The sequence below is a fragment of the Clarias gariepinus genome, chromosome 23 (genome assembly GCF_024256425.1).
Source record: "Clarias gariepinus isolate MV-2021 ecotype Netherlands chromosome 23, CGAR_prim_01v2, whole genome shotgun sequence".
Taxonomy (NCBI): domain Eukaryota; kingdom Metazoa; phylum Chordata; class Actinopteri; order Siluriformes; family Clariidae; genus Clarias; species Clarias gariepinus.
In genome coordinates, this window is record NC_071122.1 from 14,990,629 (window position 1) to 15,014,117 (window position 23,489).

General features: G+C 37.4%; 1 protein-coding gene across 2 annotated transcripts; it reads left to right on the top strand.

Moving 5' to 3' along the window:
- Positions 1–659: 659 nt before the first annotated feature.
- Positions 660–23,489, top strand: ptpdc1a (protein tyrosine phosphatase domain containing 1a). Of its 2 annotated transcripts, none has more exons than XM_053484266.1 (10): positions 660–817; positions 12,181–12,285; positions 13,761–13,941; positions 14,156–14,236; positions 14,305–14,423; positions 14,999–15,136; positions 17,134–18,179; positions 19,379–19,564; positions 22,531–22,641; positions 22,794–23,489. In XM_053484266.1, exons 2-10 carry the CDS (start codon positions 12,189–12,191, stop codon positions 22,902–22,904), a joined length of 2,070 nt encoding a protein of 689 aa, XP_053340241.1. In that variant the 5' UTR covers positions 660–817; positions 12,181–12,188; the 3' UTR covers positions 22,905–23,489. The 2 variants fall into 2 exon arrangements, with proteins under 2 accessions (XP_053340241.1, XP_053340240.1); XM_053484265.1 differs by having other exon boundaries at positions 660–754.

The window sequence follows — 23,489 nt, forward strand, 5'->3', positions numbered from 1 at the left end:
TATACAGGTGTGCACCAGATGATTATTTTTTGAGATTTTCAAAGATGATATTAAATACATACTATATATATATAGATAGATAGATAAATTATAGAAGATGCTTGGTTGCCCCTAGGGGTTTCTCTAAAAACCACTAAATATTATTAGGATCACGAATAATAATAATAATAATAATAATAATAATAATAATAATAGCTGTTATTGTTGCTGTTGTTGTAGTGGTTGGTTGGCCTGCCATGGACGATCTAACCAAAACACCAGGTGTCCTTTTTTCATTAACATTTCGCACAATGGCCTGTTAGAATCATTCAGCACAAAGCAGACCACAATGAATACAAAAATAACCTCAGATATTTAAATTTACCCATTGCAGACAAAACCTAAACTGCTCCTGTTTGGTATTATTGGGTATTTACGATGTAATTACCAAGTGGTCTGACGCAAAGTGCACAGAGGCCTCTTAGTTTGAAATGAACGACGACCTGTTTTCACTCCCGAGGACTGTGCGCCTTTCCCTTTAATTCTTCAAAGCCGAAACGCCGTCGGCCTGGCCGTGGTCACGTGATCGCGGAGGGCCAATCAGATGGCATAGTTCTGTCCACCAACAACCTGTTAAATGTAACTGTTTGAACATGGCCAGTGGACGCACGATGTAAATATTGTGGATATTGTGTCCTGCGGTTTACACTGTGCTGCTGTGAGGACGGCTGTATTGCTAGCGTTATGACCCGGAGCTGATTAAAAAAGGCACGCGGTATGTAACTGACCATCAGACCAACACTACACTCATTAGGTTAATTGGCTGCTGTAGCAGAAGGTGAGCGTCGCCTTGTGTTCTCTGATGTTCCAGCTTATATAACCGAGCTAACAGTGTTGTTATTGTTGTTAACGTGTTGTCACTGGTTACCAAAATTCCCTGCTTTAAGTTAGACAGTCTTGGTCTCGCAAAAGGCTAGCCATCTTTGTTGCATGTACAGTATGTGTCGCTTTGCTTTGTGCATGTGTAATTGTATCGTATGGAGACTCACGTTACGTGTTTATACCGTTATAAAGATAAGGCAGTAATCTGGTGCAATAACATTCCCGGCCATGTAAACAGTCTGCATCCTGATAGGGACTATTTGCGCATCCAGAATAAGCAATAGATTATTAATAACTGCAATGCTTGTTTGCCTGTGTACCAACATGCTTCTGGATATTCACTTGATTTTGCAATGATTTTGCAGTATTGCAGTACTCATAGTTATAAAACAGTGTAGCTGCAAAGAGGTTAAGCCAGAACAAGTTATTTTTAATAAACTGAGTAGTCTTCCTGTCACACCAGGTTTATGTTTATAAAAAAAGGGGCAAAAATAACTGTAGTAACTGAAGTAGCTCAATGGTCTACTAATTGGAAGATCTCGGGTTCAAACTCCAGCACCACCGAGTTGCAAGACCCTTAACCATCAACTGATTAATGAAAACAGATGTATAATGAAAGAAAAAACAAATGTAAGGCGCTCTGAATAAGGGCGTATGCCAAATGCTGTAAAAATGAACTGTAGCTGTTTGTCTACTTAGAAATATGTATGGAATTTTTAGAAGTAAGTTGCATAATTTTATGAAATATGTAAGGAATGCTGTTATAGAAAAATGATCAAGAACAATAAAGTGTCTATCTATCTATCTATCTATCTATCTATCTATCTTTGAAAGTTATGACTTGTTAAGTCAGCACAATGCTTTAGCGGTTCGCTCTAGTGCTGCAACTCAATGGTTTGGAGTTTGATTCCCTTAGGTGCAAGGAGTTTGCATCCTCTTCCAGTGCTTAACGGGTTTCCTCCCACACTCAGCCCAAAGACATGCTAATTGGGGTTCCCAAATTGCCTAAAGTGTGTGAATGATTGTGTGGGCTTAGGCTTTAGTCCCCCACGACCCTGTATACGGGATAGTACTATATAGGCTCTGTAGTTACTCAATAATACATATATACCTTGTTAATACAAATCTAATCTCAGAAATTCATAGTGTTTTTTTCCTTTATAAAGATTAATGTGTTCACCTAATAAAAATAGCTGTATTGTGTTGCCGCTGGAAACATAACATTCTCAACATGAGTTTAAACACATTTATAACACATCTATAACAAATTGCTCTATATTGACTGAAACCCAGACCACTCACTCACTTACTCACTCACTTATTGTTTATACCGTTTTATCCTGTGTACAAGGTCGCGGGGGGCCTGGAGCCTATCCCAGGAGATTTACATCACGAGGCAGGCTATTCCCTGGGGTGCCAATCCATTGCAGGGCACACATATATACACTCATATTTACTACAAGTCCATTATTCAGATGGACTTGTATGGTAAATGTTCCACAACATTAAATGTAACTACAGTTTGTAAAAAGCTGTGGTATTTGGGCGATACCACACAAGTAAGAGTGCTGTTATACTGAATATTGGTATGACTATGAATCATCTTGGCCATGAGATCATAGAACTTGATTGTGAGTGAAATATTCTTATTATACATTGCTGTTAAGATTTTACCCAATTAGGTTTCTTTTGCATGAAGTGGTACTTTGAGAAAAAACCTATAATCCAGCATTAGATTAGCTATCCTCACTGGCTAGGCTCCTTAGATGCTTGCTAATAATTTAGAGTTGGGTCTCTGCAATCTTTCTTGACCAGACTGCTTAAAATCCACTACTATTTTTTTTTTCACACAGAGTTCTGTCATAAAACTAATAGCTGTTTTTCTAAAACACTTTTCATGTCAACACATGCAACCCTCACGTGCGTAGCCGATATGTGCGCAGGGGGGCAGGGCTATTCAGAAACGGATCAGTGTGTTTGTGTGTTAGAGAGAGACTGAGCGATTCAATGCTGTGCATGCAATTAAGATTCTACTCATTTAAAATAATAAAAAAGGAAAATGAATATGCTATGTTAAGGTTGATACAGTGTCAGGCCGCCACAAATAAATTGGTGTGTGGGAAACAGTGAATTAAGTCTAGAACTAGTTTAAATAAAACAATTTAAATGAATTATTTCATAACATATTTTTGTTGTCTTATACTATTTTATCAAACCACCCAGTAAAAACTAAAGTTATTTGTGCATTTGTCTTTCATTAAGCTGGGGTGTCAGGGAGATAAAATGTATACCCAAGAACACTATTTAAATTTATATTTTTTCTTAATAAGACTACAGCTTTTTCTGTTTACAATTTGACTTTCCTATTCTTGTATCAATCATTTCATTTGGTAATGTGATCAAGGCAATCAAGTACTGTAAAATAGTCAAAAAAGTCAAAAGAATTTGCATGGGTATTAAATGCATGTCAAATATTTCACCCTCCTGACTTATGGTCTTACTCGCTGACATACATCAGAATGTAATAATGTTCAGAAATCCGCCTTGCAATTTGATCCTGGTTTCACCCGTCTGGGTGGTCAACTTCTGAAGTTATACACATAAATATCACGTCATCATTTAACATTGGTTTTGGAGAGGAAAAAAATGTGATATCAAGTCAAAATCAGGGCTAACAAAATACACTTTACATGCATGGCATGGAATTGAACCACAGACTAAAAGACTACAAAGCTATAATTATTGCAGTGTTTTAGTTTCCCAGTTGCTAGGACATTACCAGGGAGCACATCTCTGTGAATAAAACTAACAGCAAACAAACACTATATATACAAGATGGAGTGGATTTGTTTTAGCACTCCTGCTTCACATTAAAAAAAAGTTCATTTGACAGCAACAAGGAGTATTGTGTATGTTTGTGTGTGTGTGTTTATAATTTCACTTAAAAAGGTTTATTTAGGAGACCTAAAAAAATAAAAACCTCACAACACAGTCACTAATTATCCACATTCTCTTCAGGTGTAAATCCTCTCCCTCTTACCTGACTCTCACCTCCTTGGCCATGCCCTCACCAACACAAAGTCTTTCCCTCTGATTCAAATGGCTGTTTGGCTCGAGTTAAGAGTAAAATGTTCGCACACTTAGGATATTTTTGCCTTTAAATGCATTTGCCATCACACTATTACTCGTTTCACTCCAGTAAGGCTAATGCCTACATGGCAGAGCGTTCATAGTCGCATGAGAATCAAGCAGGATGACATCATTAACTAGTCAACAATTGAATTTGTTGCCAACTAATTTGATTATCATTTTGATGACAGCTTTGCACACTCTTGGCATTCCCTCAGTCAGCCTCATGAGGTAGCCACATGGAATATGACTGAAATTCATAAAGGTGTTGAGTACTTGTTGGCTGCTTTTCCTTTACTCACCTGTCCAGCTCATCTGGATTTAGATCGGGTGATTGTGACGGCCAGGTCATCTGATGCAACACTTCAGCACTCTCCTTTTTGGACAAATATATAGCTCTTTTATAACCTAGAGGTGTGTTTAGGGTCATTGTCCTATGGGAAAACAAGATGGGATGGCATGTTGCTGCAAACTGCTGTGGTAGCCATGTTGGTAAATTGTGCCTGGCACCAACATTGGTTTCAGCAAAGCAACTCCACACAATCACACCACCTCCTCCATGCTTCACAGTGGGAACGATACATTCAGGAACCATCTGTTCACCCTCTCCATGTCTAACAAAGACATGGCAGTTAGAAAATCTCGAATTTGGACTCATCAGACCAAAGGACCAGTTTCCCACTGATCTAATATCCTTTCCTGGTGTTTCCTGCACCAAGTATGGCACTTCTGTTTGTTGTTCTTTAGCAGTTTGACCATGAAGGCCTGACTTACACAGTCTCCTCTGAACAGTGGATGTTGAAATATATCTGCCTCTTGAGCTCTGAGAAGCATTTATGTGGGCTCTAATTTGAGGTGCTAAATATCTGCAGTTTCTGAGGCTGGTCGTTCTACTAAACTTATCCTCTGCAGCAGTGGTAGCTCTTGGTCGTCATGAGGACTTTCTTTGAAAGTCCTCATGACAGTCAGTTTCATCATAACATTTGAATGCTTTGGCGACAACAATTGGGAATATATTTAAAGATCTTAAAATGCTCCAATGTCCACAGTTACTATTAAGCAGGAGATTTAAGCTAAATACAAATAGAATACACAGCAGGCATGAGTTTTGTCCAGTTTTAGAGACCAAAAATATGATGTGGCATAAATACCACAAATATATTTCACATCACATTTTTGGAACAGTGTCTAAAACTAGACAAAGCTCACACATGCACACACGTATGCATAGCAAACCCCCCGCTGCATAGTTCTGCTGCAGAAAGTTCATAAATGGTAGTAACAGGATTTAAAAACACATCTAGGGCTACAGAGAGCTACATGATTGAGAAAGCATAAATAGCAAACAGGAAAAAGAAACCCCATGCTTCAGATACAGTACATACTGTTATATGTCAGGAAAGTGAAAGCTTATTGAAAGTAAAAGCTTAGACGTTTAAATTTATAAGCTTTTGTTTTCTTATACGCTGTTAAGACTCTTACTGGATTACACCAACAATGTGGCATTATCAAGTGTCAAGATAGAGATGCTGAGACAGATGCAAATGCCAGTTAGTGTATTTAAAGATATCTTGCACTGGCAAAAAAAAAAAAAAAAAACACATGCAGAATCAAGAAGAGGGTCAAGCAATGAATCAGGAGATCAGCACACAAGGTAGCACTGGCAATTCCAAAAATCACAAAAACAGAGAATGACATGGTCAAAACCAAAATAACAATATAAGAGAATGTTAGACTTGGCATGTTTAGACTTACATGTGCTGAACATTACTTTGGAATTATCTTGAGGCCAGAGTGTGTTAAGTAGGGTGTGGTGACAGTAAACATGATCTTGAAGTGTTGTGCTGGGTGTTTTGGTCCTAACCTTAACCTTACTCCTTTAATTTACATGAACAAATACTTTGATTAAGTAATTACTGCAGTAATTCACATTCTTCATCTGGCAGCAATTCTTTTAACCCAGATTCATTAAGTAGCTTTTAATTTCTTAAACAACCATATTGAAAGACGCATCCTGTTTTGCTAAAATTTACTGGAATTGGGTTAAGAACTTTCAATGCTTTGTTAAAACTTGGATGGATAGTGCTGCACTGTAAAACGTCATGGAAGAATTGTGGTCTGAAAAAAAAAATAATGTGGAAATGACAGGTATGTTTAATAGTGAAAGTCCTATAAGAAAACTATTTGATAGTTAAGCTAATCTTTGAAAAAAAAACAAATTTTTAGGGAGCATATAGATGGGACCACAAAAAATGGAAAAAGGTCAGATTTTCTGATTAATCTGGATTTATACCAGATACCGGATTGATGGGCTTGTCAGGGTCACAACGGATGTGTACTGCCATATTAGAGATGGGGCAAAAATCTATTCAGTTGCAAATATAATTGTTCAAGGGGGTAAATGTTGCAGTTCTCTATAATCCTACAGGTTGTATGCTCTAAACTATTCACACACTGGCAGGCCGTGTGGTAGATGCTAATTATTTGTTAAGTTTACTTAGAACGGTAAGCAAAACCAGAATCAAATACCGATGCTGATCACTGATCACAGCTTTTTCACATGTAGTGATCAGCCTCACAGGTTTTTCACAGGCTGATCACTGCATGTTGTAGAGACAGTCTATTCTTCTCCAGAATGTGTGCAACTTGCTGAATAGTCGCTCACTGTGAGCATGGAGCAGTAAGGTAAAGTAAGGCTGCCTCGGCCAGCACTGAGAACCACTCTTTATTTCTCAGTTTGTGATTTATTTTTGAGATACTTAGTCTTTTTCACCCTCTGCAGAGTAAGGCTCAAGGTTTTAAAGGGCTTCTACAATAGGTCATAGAGTGAGGGTTGACTTACAATATTTAGCTACTGCCTTTGCAGATACCTCTTCATATAAAATTTATTCAAGCTGCGTATAAGGTTTGTTGTGTTAAAGCTTTTGACAGACGTTCCCCCACATGGTTTGTAATCACAGTTTTTATATGTCTCCACCAACCTTTCACCATGCTGTTGTGTAACTTCATTCCACTCCGGGCACAAAAATTCAGACATCACAACATTGTTTGATGGTTTCTCACCATCCATCATCATCTTGATCTCATTCCAGAGGTTTTCAGTGGGGTTTAGAGCTGGAGATTGGGCCTGGCCATGACAGGGTCTTGATCTGGTCCTCCATCCACGCCCTGGTTGACCTGGATGTGTTGCGTAAGGCATTGTCTTGTTCGAAAAACCAATCCTCAGAGTTAGGGGACATAGTCAGAGTGTAAGGAAGACAGGAAAGTTCTTCCAGTATAACCTGGTACATGGCTTGATTGAAGCATCTTTCAGAAAGACAAATCTGCTTAATTTGCTCAAGTTTTGCTTTTCATTGATGAAGCTCTTTTTTCTGGCTTTGCATGACTTCAGCCTACCCGTAGGTTTGAACGCCAGCTTCAGTTTGCCACTGTGTTTGAAAGTCACTTGATGTCATCTTATGTTGTTGAGTGACATTCGGATGAGTTTGCTGTCTTCCCTGTGAGCAGATATTTGTTTTCACCTTGTCAGTCTGTAGCTTTGTTGTCCCCATTGTCTGCTGCTTGACCTTATTCTTGTTTATTGCCGTCTTAAGGGTGGAAGCAACCTGACGCTCCCTCTATAACTATGTTAGGCTCAGGATTGAGCCCTTCTTTTGCTCACTCAAAACTTTTCTTTTTACCTCTTTTGGCATAATCAGTGGTCATTTTCAGAATTCAGTTACATTTGATGCACTACTGGCATAGTTTTTTTGCCATCAAGCTTGTCACAAAAGTGAGTGATGATCACAGCAGCTTTTTATTTAAGTGATCTGTTATTTAATTATTAGATTATATAATAGTATTAGTTAAATGAAATGAATGCTGCAAAATTTATCAGATAAAAAAAAATCCCAATATGGTACTTTGCAATTATTTAATTGCAAGAGGCTACAGTTTATTTGGAGTTTGTCAATAATATTTTTTTTTCTGTTTTTTTTCGTGAGTTAATAAATAAATATTGGAAGCTTTCAAAAAATGAAATCATTTGTCCATTGATTTGGTGGTAGCCAACATAAATATCTTTCAATACGAAATGGTACATCTAATACTTAAATAAAAATAAATATTTTTAATCGAAATTGCAATATGTGTAGGGGAAAAAAATCAAGATTAAAAAATAAATAAAATCGTGTAGCCCTAATTGAAATACTATATAATTACAGATGTTATATTAATAGTTGCAGCCCACACTGTAAAACATATTTTGTGGGACATTTCATAGAAATGTCATTTCATAGAAATGTGATGCTTTTTGTTTTATTGTGCAATGCAGGAGAGTTGCGCTGTCGTTTGTATTGGTTTATAAGAGACGCATTATGGCTGCAATGAAGAATGTGCAAAAAACGAAAAGGTGGTTTGAATGGACTGCGAATCAGGAAAGGGTCAAACATGGTTGATGCACACTGTTGCTGAAGACTGTGCTGCCGTTGTTTATTTAACAGGCGCTTTGAAAAATCACTTCAAAGTTCAGATAAAAGTGAGTACCGCTCTTTGGTTTCGTGCAGCGTTTTTGTGTGGAACCACAAGCAAGCCTTAAACTCACCTGATCTATTAAATTCCTATTCATGTGTAGCTGTTCCCGAGTTGATATTAATATAATCTTATCACTTGTATGTAAATGTAGATGTAATAGAAGAGTAGCAGTTATCGTAGCACTAAAAGGAGTGCAGGTGGTTGAATTTTTAACTGGATATTCAAAAAGGGTCTTATTGGTAGGTCTCTACAATGTTTTGGCCATAAAGTGCATGTGAAGACTCTGACCAGCTACCCCCGTATGTAGGCTTGTTAGCCATCCTCTTCCAATTTAGTTCCCCTTTGGTGTTATAACCTTCATTCTGCTGGAAAGGCTTTCCTCTAGATTTTATTTTGTGACTGTGGGGATTTATGTCCCTTTAGCCACAAGAGCATTAGTGAGCTCAGGCACTAATGTTGGATGAGAACAACAAATAGACCAACTGCAGTATCAATAGAATTTTGCAGTGCAGCAAAGTAGGGCAGGGTTTATAATATCAGGTGTAATTTTCCCTCCTATTATTAAAATATTATTTTTAAAAATATTTTTTCATTGTGATTAATCTGTTTCATGGCTTGTCTCGTGCTATCTTATTAATATAGGGATATTGTAAAAGGTAGATTGTGCTTTAAATGATAAAATCAAAAATCTCCATTTTTAATAAGCACACACACAATCTGTGTCTTTCACACATTTATAGATAGAGCTATCAAAAAGCTATAGTGTAAAAATTTACATTAAGGTTTGACATATATATTTCAAATTATTAGTTTATTGCTTAACAATGATGTATGGTAGGGCAGACGGTTAGTGCAAATATTAAAATACTTGCTTGGTGTAAGTACATAATTAAGATTTGAACAAAATTGTAACTCCATTGTTGAAATAGGTTCAGGGGAAAAAAACCAAACGTTATACAACAACAAATTTTGTCAAGGGCAAAGCAAAAACATCATTGTACTTCTCAGCAGGAGTCAAGAAACAGGAACACTACATCTTGAAAGCACAATCCATAATCAGAAACTTGAGAAACATGGAACAGTTCAAACTAGAAAAGAAAATTGGGAAAAGAAGGCTCTCTGAAGCACTCTGACACAAAACAAAGCAAAGACATTCAGACCCAAGAGGCTATAAATAGACAAAGTAATTAGGGTCATTACAAAGTAATTAGACAGAGGTCACAATAATAGCACTGTGGTCTGAAGGGGTTTGTGACACATTGGTTTTTCCCTGGTATATATCTTTAGACATACTCCCTTATTAATTTAACTGAGTTAAATCATTTTGATCTTAATAACTTCACACATTGTGCTAAAAAAAAACAGATTTTTCACAGTTTTCAAATTGTGATATTTAAAAATGAGCTCTTCTTGAAGAATTGTGCTAATATGCACGTAGATAAATTAAATAAGGTAGAATGTTTAATTCGGAGCATTTGAGGTTCGCAAGTGTGCTAAGGTGATATTTAAGTCACATTGCTTTTTTTAGAAGCCAAAGAAGTATACATTACAATGGAAATGAGGCTTGAATTGCTTCCCTGTTTCCTCTGCTCACTTTACAGCATGAATTAAACACGGCATGATATCACATGAATGTCCTAATATTTCTTGAACCTAAAATAGCTCAAACCCAAGGAGGCTGCTCAACATTACTGATTTATGTTACCTAAAGAAAGAGTAGCTCACGTTGCGTTATTCCTTACGTAGTTAAATTTAGTAAAATCTAAATTCAAGTTTTAGGCAGGCCATTTGCAAACACATTGGGATTTTAAAAATTATTAAATTGAAATACTTGCTCAAACAAGTTATCTAAGATCAAAGAAAGTCGGAAACTAAGAAACATTCATTCAATGTGCTGATCTTCAGGTTCAAATATTCAGATACAAAAATGCCCATTATAGTGGTGTCCAAAAATATGGGAAGAAAAAAGTGAAGTTAAATGTTTGAGATGACAATTCTCCATTTTTAAAAAAATAATGATAAAAAAAAATAGTAAGAATACTTTGTTGTTTTATACAATAAAATTGCTCTACAACAATCAACAATAGTTTAAAGTCCTTTATTCAAAACCTACTGGATCCGCTGGCCATAGAGTCAAATGACTCCGTATCACTTGCTCAATCATTGCCTGCTTGTACAAAATTTGGCTTAATTCAGTTGAGAATTCCCTCTTTTTAGCCATTTTTAAGCTTTATTTTTGAGCAATAAAAAAAAATCTTAATTATTTTTTAAGGATTGTGATTTGTTCGTGTATTTAACCAGTTTATTTTGCTCCATTGACACATATCCGTCCACAACTGATGGAACTAACTAACTACAATTGCTGAAGCTGGTGTTATTAGTTAGTGACCAACAGTAAGTGGAATGAACACGGGTGAAAAGAGGTTTTAAATTCCATCTGGTACTATGTAGCCATATATGATGAGAACAAACTATGAAGGTAGTGGTCAGTGCTGTAAATCTCGTAAGTTTCTCTTTTTATTCCCACTTATATATGTAGAGTGAACAATCCCTTGTTGCGCACATCAAATAGTGCCCTTGATCAAAGGTTAGAGAGGGATTTGGGATTCATCCTTGTGTTGGAAGCTAGTTAGCATTGTAGCTCGTGTTAGTCATAAACAAAACAACGCAAATGGTTCAGAGGTGATTCGAAACGACTTGGATGCAGTTACTAAGAAGACAAAGTGTTTTATTTAGGATGACATAACATTGTCAGATGTTTTCTTGATGAATTGTGACTGGTTGTGAAAGTGGGTTTTGGCAGGCTGTCTCCCCTGTATTGCTATACCATGCTGATGACAGACAGTTAGTGTAAGTAACAACTGTCAGAACACCTGTGATGTGGAGTGATATATAAAGTTAAACTGTTATGCTTCATATTCCCACTCGTGGGAGGTCTCTCATCCAATCAGGTTATTCGGTCAGAACTAACTGTTGTACAATTATATATTTGTTGTTATTGACACCTTATATCCTACCATCGTGGAGGAAGTGGTCAAAACTGGTCAAATGTTTTGAGTCTGACCTTCCCCTTAATGCACAGAGCTTTTAAATTTCAATATGTGTAAAAGGCACACAAAAGACTATGTGACCAATTCAGAATGTGTAGCCGCTGCATCAGCACAAATTTTACACATAGCCTTTGTTTTTTCTTGCCACTTTTATGTTTGGCATCTTTCTTAGAGATTAATTAATTGCATTAATTGTTATTAAAAGCATAATATGACTGTTGTTATGATTTGTGAACAGCAGTACATAACTAACTTCCAATTGAAAGATATGCATGTTTATTGAGCTGGGTGATGGTCTAAGACACTTTGAAGGAGCTACTCATATTTTGAGCCTTGCCTTTGGTGTGCTTAACAAGGTGCATTTTCAGACATATTTCTTATAACGCATAGTGTAAAAAGAATCTCTTCCCAATCATAAGGAGAGGAGTGGCTTACAGCTCCATGGGTCCATTGGACCCAGCATGTGAGATTCAGCAGCCTGCTTAACACCCTGCATTATCCCCGGAGGTTGCACTGACTGAGGCAACTGTGTGATTATATGCTCTCTACCTTGTTTGCTCTATTTGCCGTCATAGGTTTTGTTCTCAGCCTTTTGATGCTACATTTGCCTCCCTCCACCTTCTTACAGGCTCTGCCATGGCAGCAGGTGTCACTCTGCTGAGGGACGTGCCCTACTCCAACTGCAGCAGCACTGCAGGGAACAGTGCAGAGCACATCGCTGACATGGAGCCAGGTAGGCCGCCACACATACACACCACACACACACACACACACACACACACACACACACACACACCACACACAGACACACATTGAAACTGAAAATGTAATGTTTGTTATAATACTTACAAATGTTAAGCTTTAAAATACAATAATTTTGTTTGTTTGAAACATGGTGCCACATTATATATCTGTAATTGTTTTATAATAATTGTTGTATAATTGATCCCTTATGATGATCTAAAGATATTAAAGTGCTGAAATACAGCTTTGTCATTTGATCTACTCTGTTATAGCATCAGAAGCAGCTATTGTGCAAATGAAATGACTGAGATTATATGGATTGCTGCGGTTTTGTTTTACCAAGAGTGAAATTCTAGCAACCACTATTGCGTGTCTGGCTCCAGAGGACACAAATTTCAAAGCATTGTTTCTACCATTGCTATTGCGGATGATTTCACTGTTATGCAATCAGTTAAAGAAGGGGAAAAGGGAAAAATTGTAATACATAAAATGCAATTATTGAGAAAAACCAAACTCAGTCAGAACAGATCAGTGGGATCTGTTCCCGTTCAGAGGTTTGCACATCGACTGTTGTTTCTCTGTATTGTAAGATAGCCAACCTGAAAATTCATTGCTAGGGATTTAGGATAAAGAATTACGTTTGAGTGTTTTAGTGTACTTTCTGCACATCAGTTATAAAAAGTTGTGTTTATTGTACAATATGTTGTGACAAGAAAATAAGCCTAAAGTTTAAGCTTTCATTATCTTAAGTTGATTGCTGGATGAGATGGGCCAATGATTCTTTCAAGAAGCCTTTCACTTTTTGTTAAAAACAGTTGCTTTTATAGTTCAAATGGAATCCATTAGCAGCAGAGTAATTGTAGACTCATTTCTGTGATCAATGCATCTCCGCATAATGCAGCCCTTGCGGAAAATGAGTCATCTATCTTTCCAGAACATCAAGCAATCTGCTGTCTACCTGAGATATACTCACAGTGAAACCTCTGCTTCGTTTCCTACTGACTTGGACATTGGTCACCATGGACACCACATCAAGTGCAATGATGGCAGTTTCATTGCTTCTTTTGTATCTTCATGTTCCTGATAACCCTGTGTTACGTTTTGACAAGGTTTGGGCAGCAGTCAGCATAGTCGAGGAGCAGGCAGCATCGAATACAGTTCTCTTTTTCCAAAGTTTGCCTTTCTTTCTAACTAAATTTGAGGGACCCTAGAAGTCGATTTTATTCTAGGATTGGTTGAGTTTCCTGTCATCCGCAGGAAATGAAGCATTTGCATCTCTTCTGTGGTTTGAGTGTTCACTATCATTAGTCTGTGCTAATGGGCTGAAACTAACAACATAGAGTCTTTGATCTTTTGATCTTTTCATGCAGTATTTAAAGGTTTTAACATTGCTGGTTCATTGGCATGTAGATGACTGTACACATAGAGTATGCTATTTTTGTTAAAAAAGACTCTGGTTTTCAGATTTCAGACCAAGTGTCAGAGTTCCCACAGCAAAATACACTAAGGTGGGCGAGACCTTGAGGCATGTAATCCCAGGCCACATGCAGTGCTCCATGGCATGTGGAGGACGAGCTTGCAAGTATGAAAACCCATCTCGCTGGAGTGATAAAGAACAGGCCATCAAGGGACTTTACTCCTCTTGGTAAGCCATTTCTCATCTGCTTTGGACAGTAAAGCAAACATTATTAGATATCGTGAATGAATCGTGCAGGGCTCAAGTAACTAATAGAGTAGCAGATGATTAGACATTCTGATTGGAGATGCCTGATAAGAATCTGCTTACAAGATGGTAAAAACATTCTGTAACACTTTAAAATAAGTATTTATTATGATCTCTTTCATTCTGTTTACATCAGGATTACAGACAACTTATTAGCTATGGCAAGGCCTTCTACTGAGAATATTGAAAAATACAACATCATCAACCAGTTTTTGGGGTAAGTTATGTTCTGCTTGCTAATGACAACACCGAGGAGACGTTGTGTTTACATTTGGCTCTTCCTAGATGCGGACTAAAGACCATAATTAACCTTCAGCGCCCAGGAGAGCATGCCAGCTGTGGCTATCCCCTGGAGCCCGAGAGTGGATTCACCTACCGCCCAGAGGTCTTCATGGAAGCAGGAAGTAAGTCACACACACAACTTAATCAGGCTAATAGATTTAGGCTTCTTCTTCTTGGTGGACTTTGTCTGATTACAGACCTAATTGTTTCTGCCTATTACATTAGTGGTTCAGGTTATCCAAGGAGCTAGCTGCTGGAAGGAATCAATTTCAAATGTATTCTGTAATAATATGAGTGCAATAATTTGTGATTTCTTGTTTGTTATGAACAAAGAGAGAGAGAGAGAGAGAGAGAGAGTAGAGGATTGGCAACTCTTAACAAGCTCTCCTGAGATAGATGCACTGCTTAAAGCCAGCAACTTCTAGGAACATGCATTAGGGGAAAGAGGTTTCACAGGCTTCAGCATGTCATTACATGCTCATAGTGTCACTCAGACTTTGCAAATAGGATTTCTTCCAATACATTTAGGAAAAACACTTTGGCTTGGTTGTTTACATGATACAGGCAACGTGTTTATTTGATATGTTAGTATCACAATTCATGCATTTACCCTGCAATTGTATTTTAGTCAGGAACGAAAGAGTTATGTCTGACTGTTGATAAGCATGTTCGTTTTTGACATGATTCTACCTTTTAGTCTATTTCTACAACTTTGGGTGGAAAGACTACGGGGTAGCCTCCCTTACAACAATCCTAGACATGGTGAAGGTCATGTCTTTTGCCGTGCAGGAAGGGAAGATGGCTATTCACTGTCATGCTGGGCTTGGAAGAACAGGTTAGCATTCATCTGTACTTGCAATCATGCAGTAGTAGCAAGCATTTATTATATCATTTTATCCAACAGAAACATTAAAATATGGAACCCTGCTGATACGTGCATATTCCTTTCTTGTTACAGTAGATCAGTTTTATGTGTTAATGGAGTAAAAACTCATCTCAACATTTGCAGGGTTCTTAGATTCTGACAACACTGAATTATAGTATAATAATTTTAAAAGATTTTTACTAGAGATGTGCAATTCATATTGTTTAGTTTTTTTAAACACAAAAAAATATTTGGAAAGATATACTGACAAATAGTTAAAACTTTATAGAACTGCATCAAGCTGTAAAAAAACAATAATAATTAAATAAAATAAAATTTAGCGTTTAAATTTATGAGAATACTAGATGTGCCTGCAACTTTGTTCAGGTGTTTAAAAATGTACAGTGCCATCTGTTGAGTTTTGGAATGAACTAAAATTTTTACGTGTTACCGTGAGGTTTGCGGAATGAAGTTGTGAAATTACGCTTATTAAGTAGATTTCAATTGTACACTCATTAGCAGGTATTAAAAAATGTACAGTGCCATCTATTAATTTTGAGATGAACTAATTTTTTTTTTTCAAGGATGATTTTTAAAAATTGTAAACTATCATATCTTTTAAGCCTATATGTTAAGTCAAGCTCTGGCAAATACGCCTGCGAAAACCCTATTAAAATTCGGTCAATAGTTTTTCTGTGATGCGTGCACAAACAGACATGGTGAATACTAGCAGTACTACCATGCATCAGTTGCATAACCATACAAAATCACTTTAAATTACTTTTACAAAAAGGCAAAGAATTTTACAAGTAGGAATTATGAAAATATGTGTTGTGTGTTGAGTTATGTTTTATTGTAAAATGTTTTAAACCAAAAACATTACACTCATGCTCATGATTTAGCCTTGCAATTCTCAATTTTTTTGCCAAATATGCATACTCTTTCGATTAATCGTACATTTCAGAAGTCATCCAAAAGCCATCCCCACCAACACCTATCACCACTGCCCCTAAACCCTACAGTTATTATTACAAACTTAAAAGTTTTCCCATAGAAATACAGTGACTCCTGCTGGCAGGCACATGTACTTATAATTTGGCTAAGTATTGGCAAAATTAATTTGAGCTGCTTGCTATCAATATTGCAACCCAACAATATTCAAATATGAGCGCTGCACCCAAAAATTTGCTAAACATTTGACATTTTTTAACTGACATACTGTATAGTAGGTTTTTTAAATTGAAAATGTTGGTACAGTAAATCTTCCTCTATCCAGAGGTAATAGTCAACATACCCTCCATCACAATGAGCAATGTCAGTGAATTTCATTGTGCAGTAATGTATATGTGACAAATAAAGGCTTAACTTATTTGGAGATTGTTACAATGATCCTTGCCTGAGACTAAGGTTAAAGTGAGAATTTCCCTGTTTGACATTGTAGTCATGGCAACATTGACAGCCAGTGAGCGTATAATGTTTAACATCAACAAATGACGTTCAAGGATTAGCAAACAGGTTCCCCAGTCAAAATTAGCGAGTTAGTTAACAGCTAACAGGCGTTCACGTTCTGTTCTGCGCGGCACAAGAAAGCAAGATTTTTGCATCTTCTGTCAGTGTTGATGACAGTAAGGATAAATGTATTTTGTGTTAAATGTTAAGGTACATTCCTTGTAAGTTATTAGCAAGTTTAACAAAAGTCATCTGCTTTACACCAATCATTTCAGACCCTTCACCTTGAATAGAAATCAGATTTGGACCTTTGAATTTTACATTTGAGAACCCCTGGTATAGAGGAAGAGTTACACTACCTACATTGGCAAATTGACTAACTATGTTAATAAAAAAAGATCATTATTTTTTAGTATAGCCCATGTTTTAAAATGTGGTTACAATATGAGTACTTTATCAGTTATTAATTAACCATTTTTTGTCTGTCTGCTAATGTGCCTTTTTTTTTCTTTTTCTAGGTGTTCTCCTTGCTTGCTATTTGGTTTTCACATCACGGATGAGCGCAGACCAGGCCATCTTGTTTGTGCGAGCAAAACGTCCAAGCTCAATACAGACACGAGGCCAGTTACTGTGTGTGCGTGAGTTTGCACGCTTTGTAGCACCACTACACTGTGTGTTCTCAAGAGTCGAACCACGAGCACACGATATCACGTTGTCGCAGTACCTGGCGCGGCAGCGACACCTGCTGCATGGCTATGAAGCCCGCCACATGAAATACGTACCAAAGATAGTCCACCTGGTCTGCAAGCTCCTGCTAGACATTGCTGAGAACAGACACACAGTAGAGGAGAAATACCTGTCTGAGATTCCTGACCTGACAGCTGAGGTAGAGAAGACCATATCACAGCAGGCCTTGCAGCAGCTAGGAAAGGAGATGAGGGGGAAGGGCATCCTTTTAGCTATGCCACACTCCTTTCAATCCTCTTCTCCTCCTCCTGAGCAGTGTGAGAATGTAAATGATGCTAATAAAGGTCAGATTTTGCGCAGCTTTAGCGACTCCGCTCTGCACACTCTAGGCTCCAGGGAAATCAGATGGCACCTTGGTATGTCAAACCTCCTGAGTGAGCACTGTGTATCCCAGAGCAGGTTATCAGAATCTGCAGATGTTCGAGTCTCCAGACCTCTGTCAACTCCAGAAAACTCAAACTCCAAACTGGACTCACTGGCTGGATCTTCAGCCTCCCTTGACAAACCCAAGAGAGAGGTGGAACACATACCTTCGTCACCAGTTTGCAGAAAGCGAATACTGCAAAGAGAGACAAAGCGCAGCAGGTCGTTGGGTTGTGCAAGGAGCAACGCAGCCATTATGTTGACAGGAGAAAAATTAATCCATGGTGATAGAAACCCAGTAGGATGTTATGGCACTTGTACAGGAAGCAGCGATTCTCCTTTCATCTTGCTCCAGACTGAGCTTGCTCCAGAGGTTCGCCGTGTGCTAGTGGCAAAGGCTCTTACTGTGGATGTGGAAGAGGAGAATCTAAGGAATGCCGTTTCATTGTGGCAGGTACAGAAATGTCCATCAGCATGTGGCTGGGGTTTATTTCATTCTACAAAAACTAAAATATATTTATCAATTTTGTTACTTTCCATCCTAGAATGGTTTATAAAATGGTTATGGTGAGGAGTTCTAATATGAAATTGGATTATATTATCGTGCTGCCCACATAGCATATTTAGACATAATTACATTGTTTAACTTTGTCTTCAGAAATGAGCCTTGACAATGTTGCTGGATATTTTAAGTTAAACTCGAAATCTGGGTTAACTGTTCATTATTGCATTTACTGACAAACATGTCACATCTGTCACATAATTTATATCACAATCCTTTTGGCATAGTAATATGGTGGCAACATCTACAATTTAGTCTGTATAAGTGTTGGCCCCTTGCTTTTCCCTTTTATTTGTAGCCAATTTCCAGCCCATTTTAGTGCCCTCCGCTACAGTATCACATGACAGCTACCAATCAGGGATTGTGGAGACGATCACATTCCTCTTTTGAGACATGATGCCAGCTAACTGCATACTTTTCAAACTAATGCGCACTGCCTGAGGCAAACTTTGTGCAAAACCTCCCTCTGCCTTCATAAAAACTCAGACACCCATAACTGGATAGTTTGTCTAGGATTAATATGGAAGTGCAAGGATTTCCACCCCCCTCCAAGCCAGTTTAGCTGCCATGGATTCCTGTTTGTCATCCATAGTATTTTAACAAACACTTTTCTGTTGCACCATGCAGAATGAATGCAAATGAAATTCCTTACCCCCAAACCTTTTCCGAGAGCACTTATTTTTGCTTTGCATATCAAAACCATAATGAAAATGGCTCTTATGAAGACCTAAATGTATCTCTGGTGCAGAGGAGAACTTTATTTAGAGTTACCATGCTAAGATAGAGCTGTTTTTAACACTTTGCAGAGCATAAAAAGTAAGACACATCTTAATATCGACTGTTCAAAGGAGAATATTGCATATTTTGGATGCCTTTAGCATTGTTTTACAATGTAGAAAAAATTGAAAGTCAGGAAAGACCATGAAATTAGAAGGAGTGTACAAACTTTTGACTTGAAATGTTGTTTATAAAACAGAACATTATTGCAGATCGCTAGTACATATACGTTCATGTTTCTTGTTAGCAATGTTGGTGATAAATTTTTGATTAAAATAAGTATGCAGACTTGTCTATATTTATTTAATTTTTAGACAGAGCTAAATTGCAGAGAAGGTGCATGGGAGAGGCTGTGCATAGAGCGCAATCCAGTGCTGCTCTCTGCTCTTATGTGGTCATGGTTGGAACAGCTGAAGGAGCCAGTCATCACCGAAAAGAATATAGAGACACTTAGTCAGAACAGCCACAATCCTCTACAAGCCCTCAGCATCATGGACAAGGTAAATTAAGAACACGGTACAAATGTAGACACTTTACAGGATTGAATTAACCATAGCCTTTTAAATAGGGCTTGAAATTGATTGTCAAGTCTCTGAAGCCTGAAAGTCTACAACTGAGATCTCACACTTAAGTGTTGGAGTCATACAGCTTTCAGTGCTGATGTGCTAAAAATTTAAAGTAGGCATGCTAAGTACTTTAAACTGGATCCATTATGCATGTTGTATAAGTTGAACATAACTAAACATTTTTAAATGATTACCAATTGTACATGTGTTTACCTTAATATACAGTGGAACCTCGAATTACGAGCATAATTCGTTCCGAAAGCGGGCTCATATTCTAAAACACTCGTAAATCAAAGCACATTTTCCCCTAAGAAATAATGGAAATTAAAATTATGTGTTCCACAGCCCAAACAAATAAATACATAAAAATAATTAACACAAAATATAAATAAAAAATAAAACAAATTAACCTGCACATAACCAAAAAAAATTAAAAAATTTAAATCCAGACAGATAAGTGTTTCCATTTATACGCACAGGCACTGTGTGTGTGTTTTTCTCTCTCCTGCGCTGCTGAGTGTGTGTTATGTGTGTGTGAGTGAAGCACCCCCTCTCTGTTTCACACACACACACACACACACACACACACACACACACACACACAAACACATTAAAGGCAAGAGAGAGAGAAAACCTGCACGGTGTCAAATTACGCGCGCGTACACACACACGCTTTCTTTTTCTCTCGCCTTTACTGCGTGTCAGTGTTTGAGTGTGTGTGTGTTATGTGTGTGTTTTTTTTTCTCTTGAGCTGCAGTGTGTGTGTGTTATGTGTGTGCGCGTAATTTGACACCGCGCAGGTTCGCACACACACTCTCTCGTCGTTAGTGTGTGTGTTATGTGTGTGCGAACCTGCGCGGTGTCAAATTACGCGCGCACACATAACACATACTCTCTGCAGCGCAAAAGAAAGAAACACACACACAGACACATGGATTGATTATACCAGTAAGAGACAAGCACTAAGACCCAACAGGGGAGAAAAACTGTTGGCTCAGTTGTGATGACGCGACGCTCTGTGTCAAAACAAAAAGCACATGCGTTATACATGATACTCGGAGCTCGTAAACCACGACAACGCTCGTTTTTTAAGTCAAAAATTATAAAAAATCTTTGCTCGTCTTGCGAAACACTCGTAAACCGTGTTACTCGTAATCCGAGGTTCCACTGTATATGCAATTTGGACCATTTCTACATAATGCTGCATCATATTGCAAATTCATTCAGGAAGGTGTCAGAACACACTGTACCTCGCACCTTAGTTACCAATTGATTTAAGTGGCCATGTTTACTGTCCATCAAGTACTTCTACTGTAGGCATGTAAATATTAGGACAGCACCCTGGAGCAGTGGAAAACTGTGTTCTGGTTTGATGACTTATGGTGTCTTTTACATCATGCAAATCCTCACAATTTGGCACCATGTGTATTGACAGAAAGAGAGAGAAAGAGACAGAGGGAGCAGTTAGGTATTCTAAGTCTCATAACGAATTAGGTCAATGTATAAGCTTGACTATACATAAATAGTTTTTCAGCCTAGACCTAAACACCAAGACTCTGTCTAAGTCCCAAACATTAATTTGAAGGATATTCCATAACTTTGGGGCTTTGTAGGAAGAAGCTCTGCCCTGCAATAGTTTTTCATTACCCAAGGTACCAACAGTCAGCCTGCACCTTTGATCAAAGTAGGCATGGCAGATTAAATCAATGTAAAATTTCACTGGAAGCCAATGCAGTGTGGATAAAATGAAGTGGTATGATCATATCTCCTACTTCTACTAAAGTCTCTGGGTGCTGCATTCTGGACTAACTAGAGCTTGTTTATGCACATAGAGGAACATCCAGACAGTGAGGTATTACAATAATACAACCTGTATCGTATAGTGACATTATATTTCTTATCTTGGCAATATTTCTGAGATGAAAGTAGGCTATTCTAATATTATCTACATGAGGTGAAAAGAAAAGACTGAAATCAGCAATCACACCAAGGTATTTTGAAGCTGCACATGATAAAACAGAAAGGCCATCCGGAGCTGTTATGGTGTAGCTCAGTGCTTAAAGCATTGGACTACTGGTCAGATGGTCCAAGGTTCAAACCCCACCACCACCAAGTTGCCCCTGTTGAGTCCTTACGCCAGGCCCTCAGCAGCTCAGATGTGTAATGAGATAAAAATGTAAGTCAATCTGGATAAGGGCTCCTGCCAAATGCCGTAAATGTAACATACTGCAGATGTCTTTTTGACTCCATGCCCAGCCAGATCCAACCAGTATTAAAAAATAAAGGATTTTATACAAAATATCGATTGTTGTATATCAATTTCAGTGCAGTCTTTTTATGTTTGTATGTTTTTAAGTCCACTATTTACTATATATTCTGTATCAATGAATGACACATCAGTTTATTATTTCTTTTACATTTAATTTTGTAAATGTAAACATTTTCTTTGGTATCAGTCATATTGTAGTAGCTAAAACAGTCCAAAACTGCTCTCTCCCTGGATGACTTATTCAATAGATTCAAACTTGTCACTAATTTTTAATTGTTATATTTTTACACTTTTTTTTTTATCTGCTCATTTTTAGACTACATTGCCTTATACAGAGCTTTTGACATACATCTGTTGATGTAACTGACTACTTAGGAATGCTGAATTAATTAGAAGCACAGTAGAATATACAGTGTTTTGCTAAAACCAGTTCTAGTCTAGACTGTACTACAGCATTTTATTTCCTTTGGCACTGGAAATGACTTATTATTGTGTTTACTGACATTGCTCATTCGGATATATGATTTGTTGTTTTAGGGATCTGTGAAAATTAACATTTATTTCGTGATTATGTTTTGTTGTTTTGAGGATTCAGTAACACTTACAACCTCTGTTTCTGTATGTCACGTAGGGCCACAAAGAAACCCTTCTGTGTATCCTGGACTGTGCTGCACATTTAATGAAACTGCCAGACGAAGTTGAAATAGCTGTTCTTCATCGTACAATCAAGGCATTCACTAGGGTGAGTTGCTTGACAAGCATTCATGCTGAAGAAACTACGTGGGATTAACAACCAACAATGGAATTTGTTACATATATCCCAACTTGTATCTTCATCTGAAATTGAGGTTATTCTACTATTTCTGATTGTCTTTTTAATTTTTTTTTTTTCAGGTTACCAATGGTTCAGAGAATGGACAGCTGATCTATAAACATCTCATGGATATTCTAGTCCCAGTTTTGAGTGATATGAGAAGAAAAGTGATTGAAGCCATACAAAGTTGAGTGTCTACGCCACCACTCATAATCACCCTGGTCATTGTGGCTAGACACACAGACATGTAAAAAGTAAATAGACCTCTTCGGTTTTATGATATAAATGTATGCCCTTTAATTCATTTCTGATAAAGTAAGGTTTTGATTTTAATATTTTATTAATATGTCACTGAATTTCCTTTAGTGGCTTTAGGAGAAACAACATCCTTTTGCACACAATGAGAGTGTTGTTCTCAACATATCTTCAAACAGCATGAAGATGTCTTTCAAGCCAACTAGGCTGCCACTCTTTCCTGTAAAATGAACTATAATTCTGTTAAGGATAGAAGGATTTGCTTTAGTTTAGCTATATGTTTCTGGAATAGTACAACCACAGATTGATCAACAGTCCAGCACCTTTTAAAATTTCTTTTTTGATTTGAGATTTTTTTCAAAATTTGACGAATCTGATTTCCAACTATGAAGTAACTTTTAGATATTATCCAAAATGTTCAATTCAATTCAGTTTTATTTGTAAAGCACTTGGCCAGTATCGCAACACAGCTGTGCAGAAATAAAACCTTTGAACACTTTGAATATAAAATTCTATATATA

Bases quoted from the DNA above. Each gene is read 5' to 3' on its own strand.
- ptpdc1a (XM_053484266.1), top strand. From the start codon at position 12,189: ATGGCAGCAGGTGTCACTCTGCTGAGGGACGTGCCCTACTCCAACTGC. The intron at 13,942-14,155 runs GTAAGCCATTTC...TGTTTACATCAG, and splicing joins AAGGGACTTTACTCCTCTTG to GATTACAGACAACTTATTAG. The intron at 14,424-14,998 runs GTAAGTCACACA...TCTACCTTTTAG, and splicing joins GGTCTTCATGGAAGCAGGAA to TCTATTTCTACAACTTTGGG.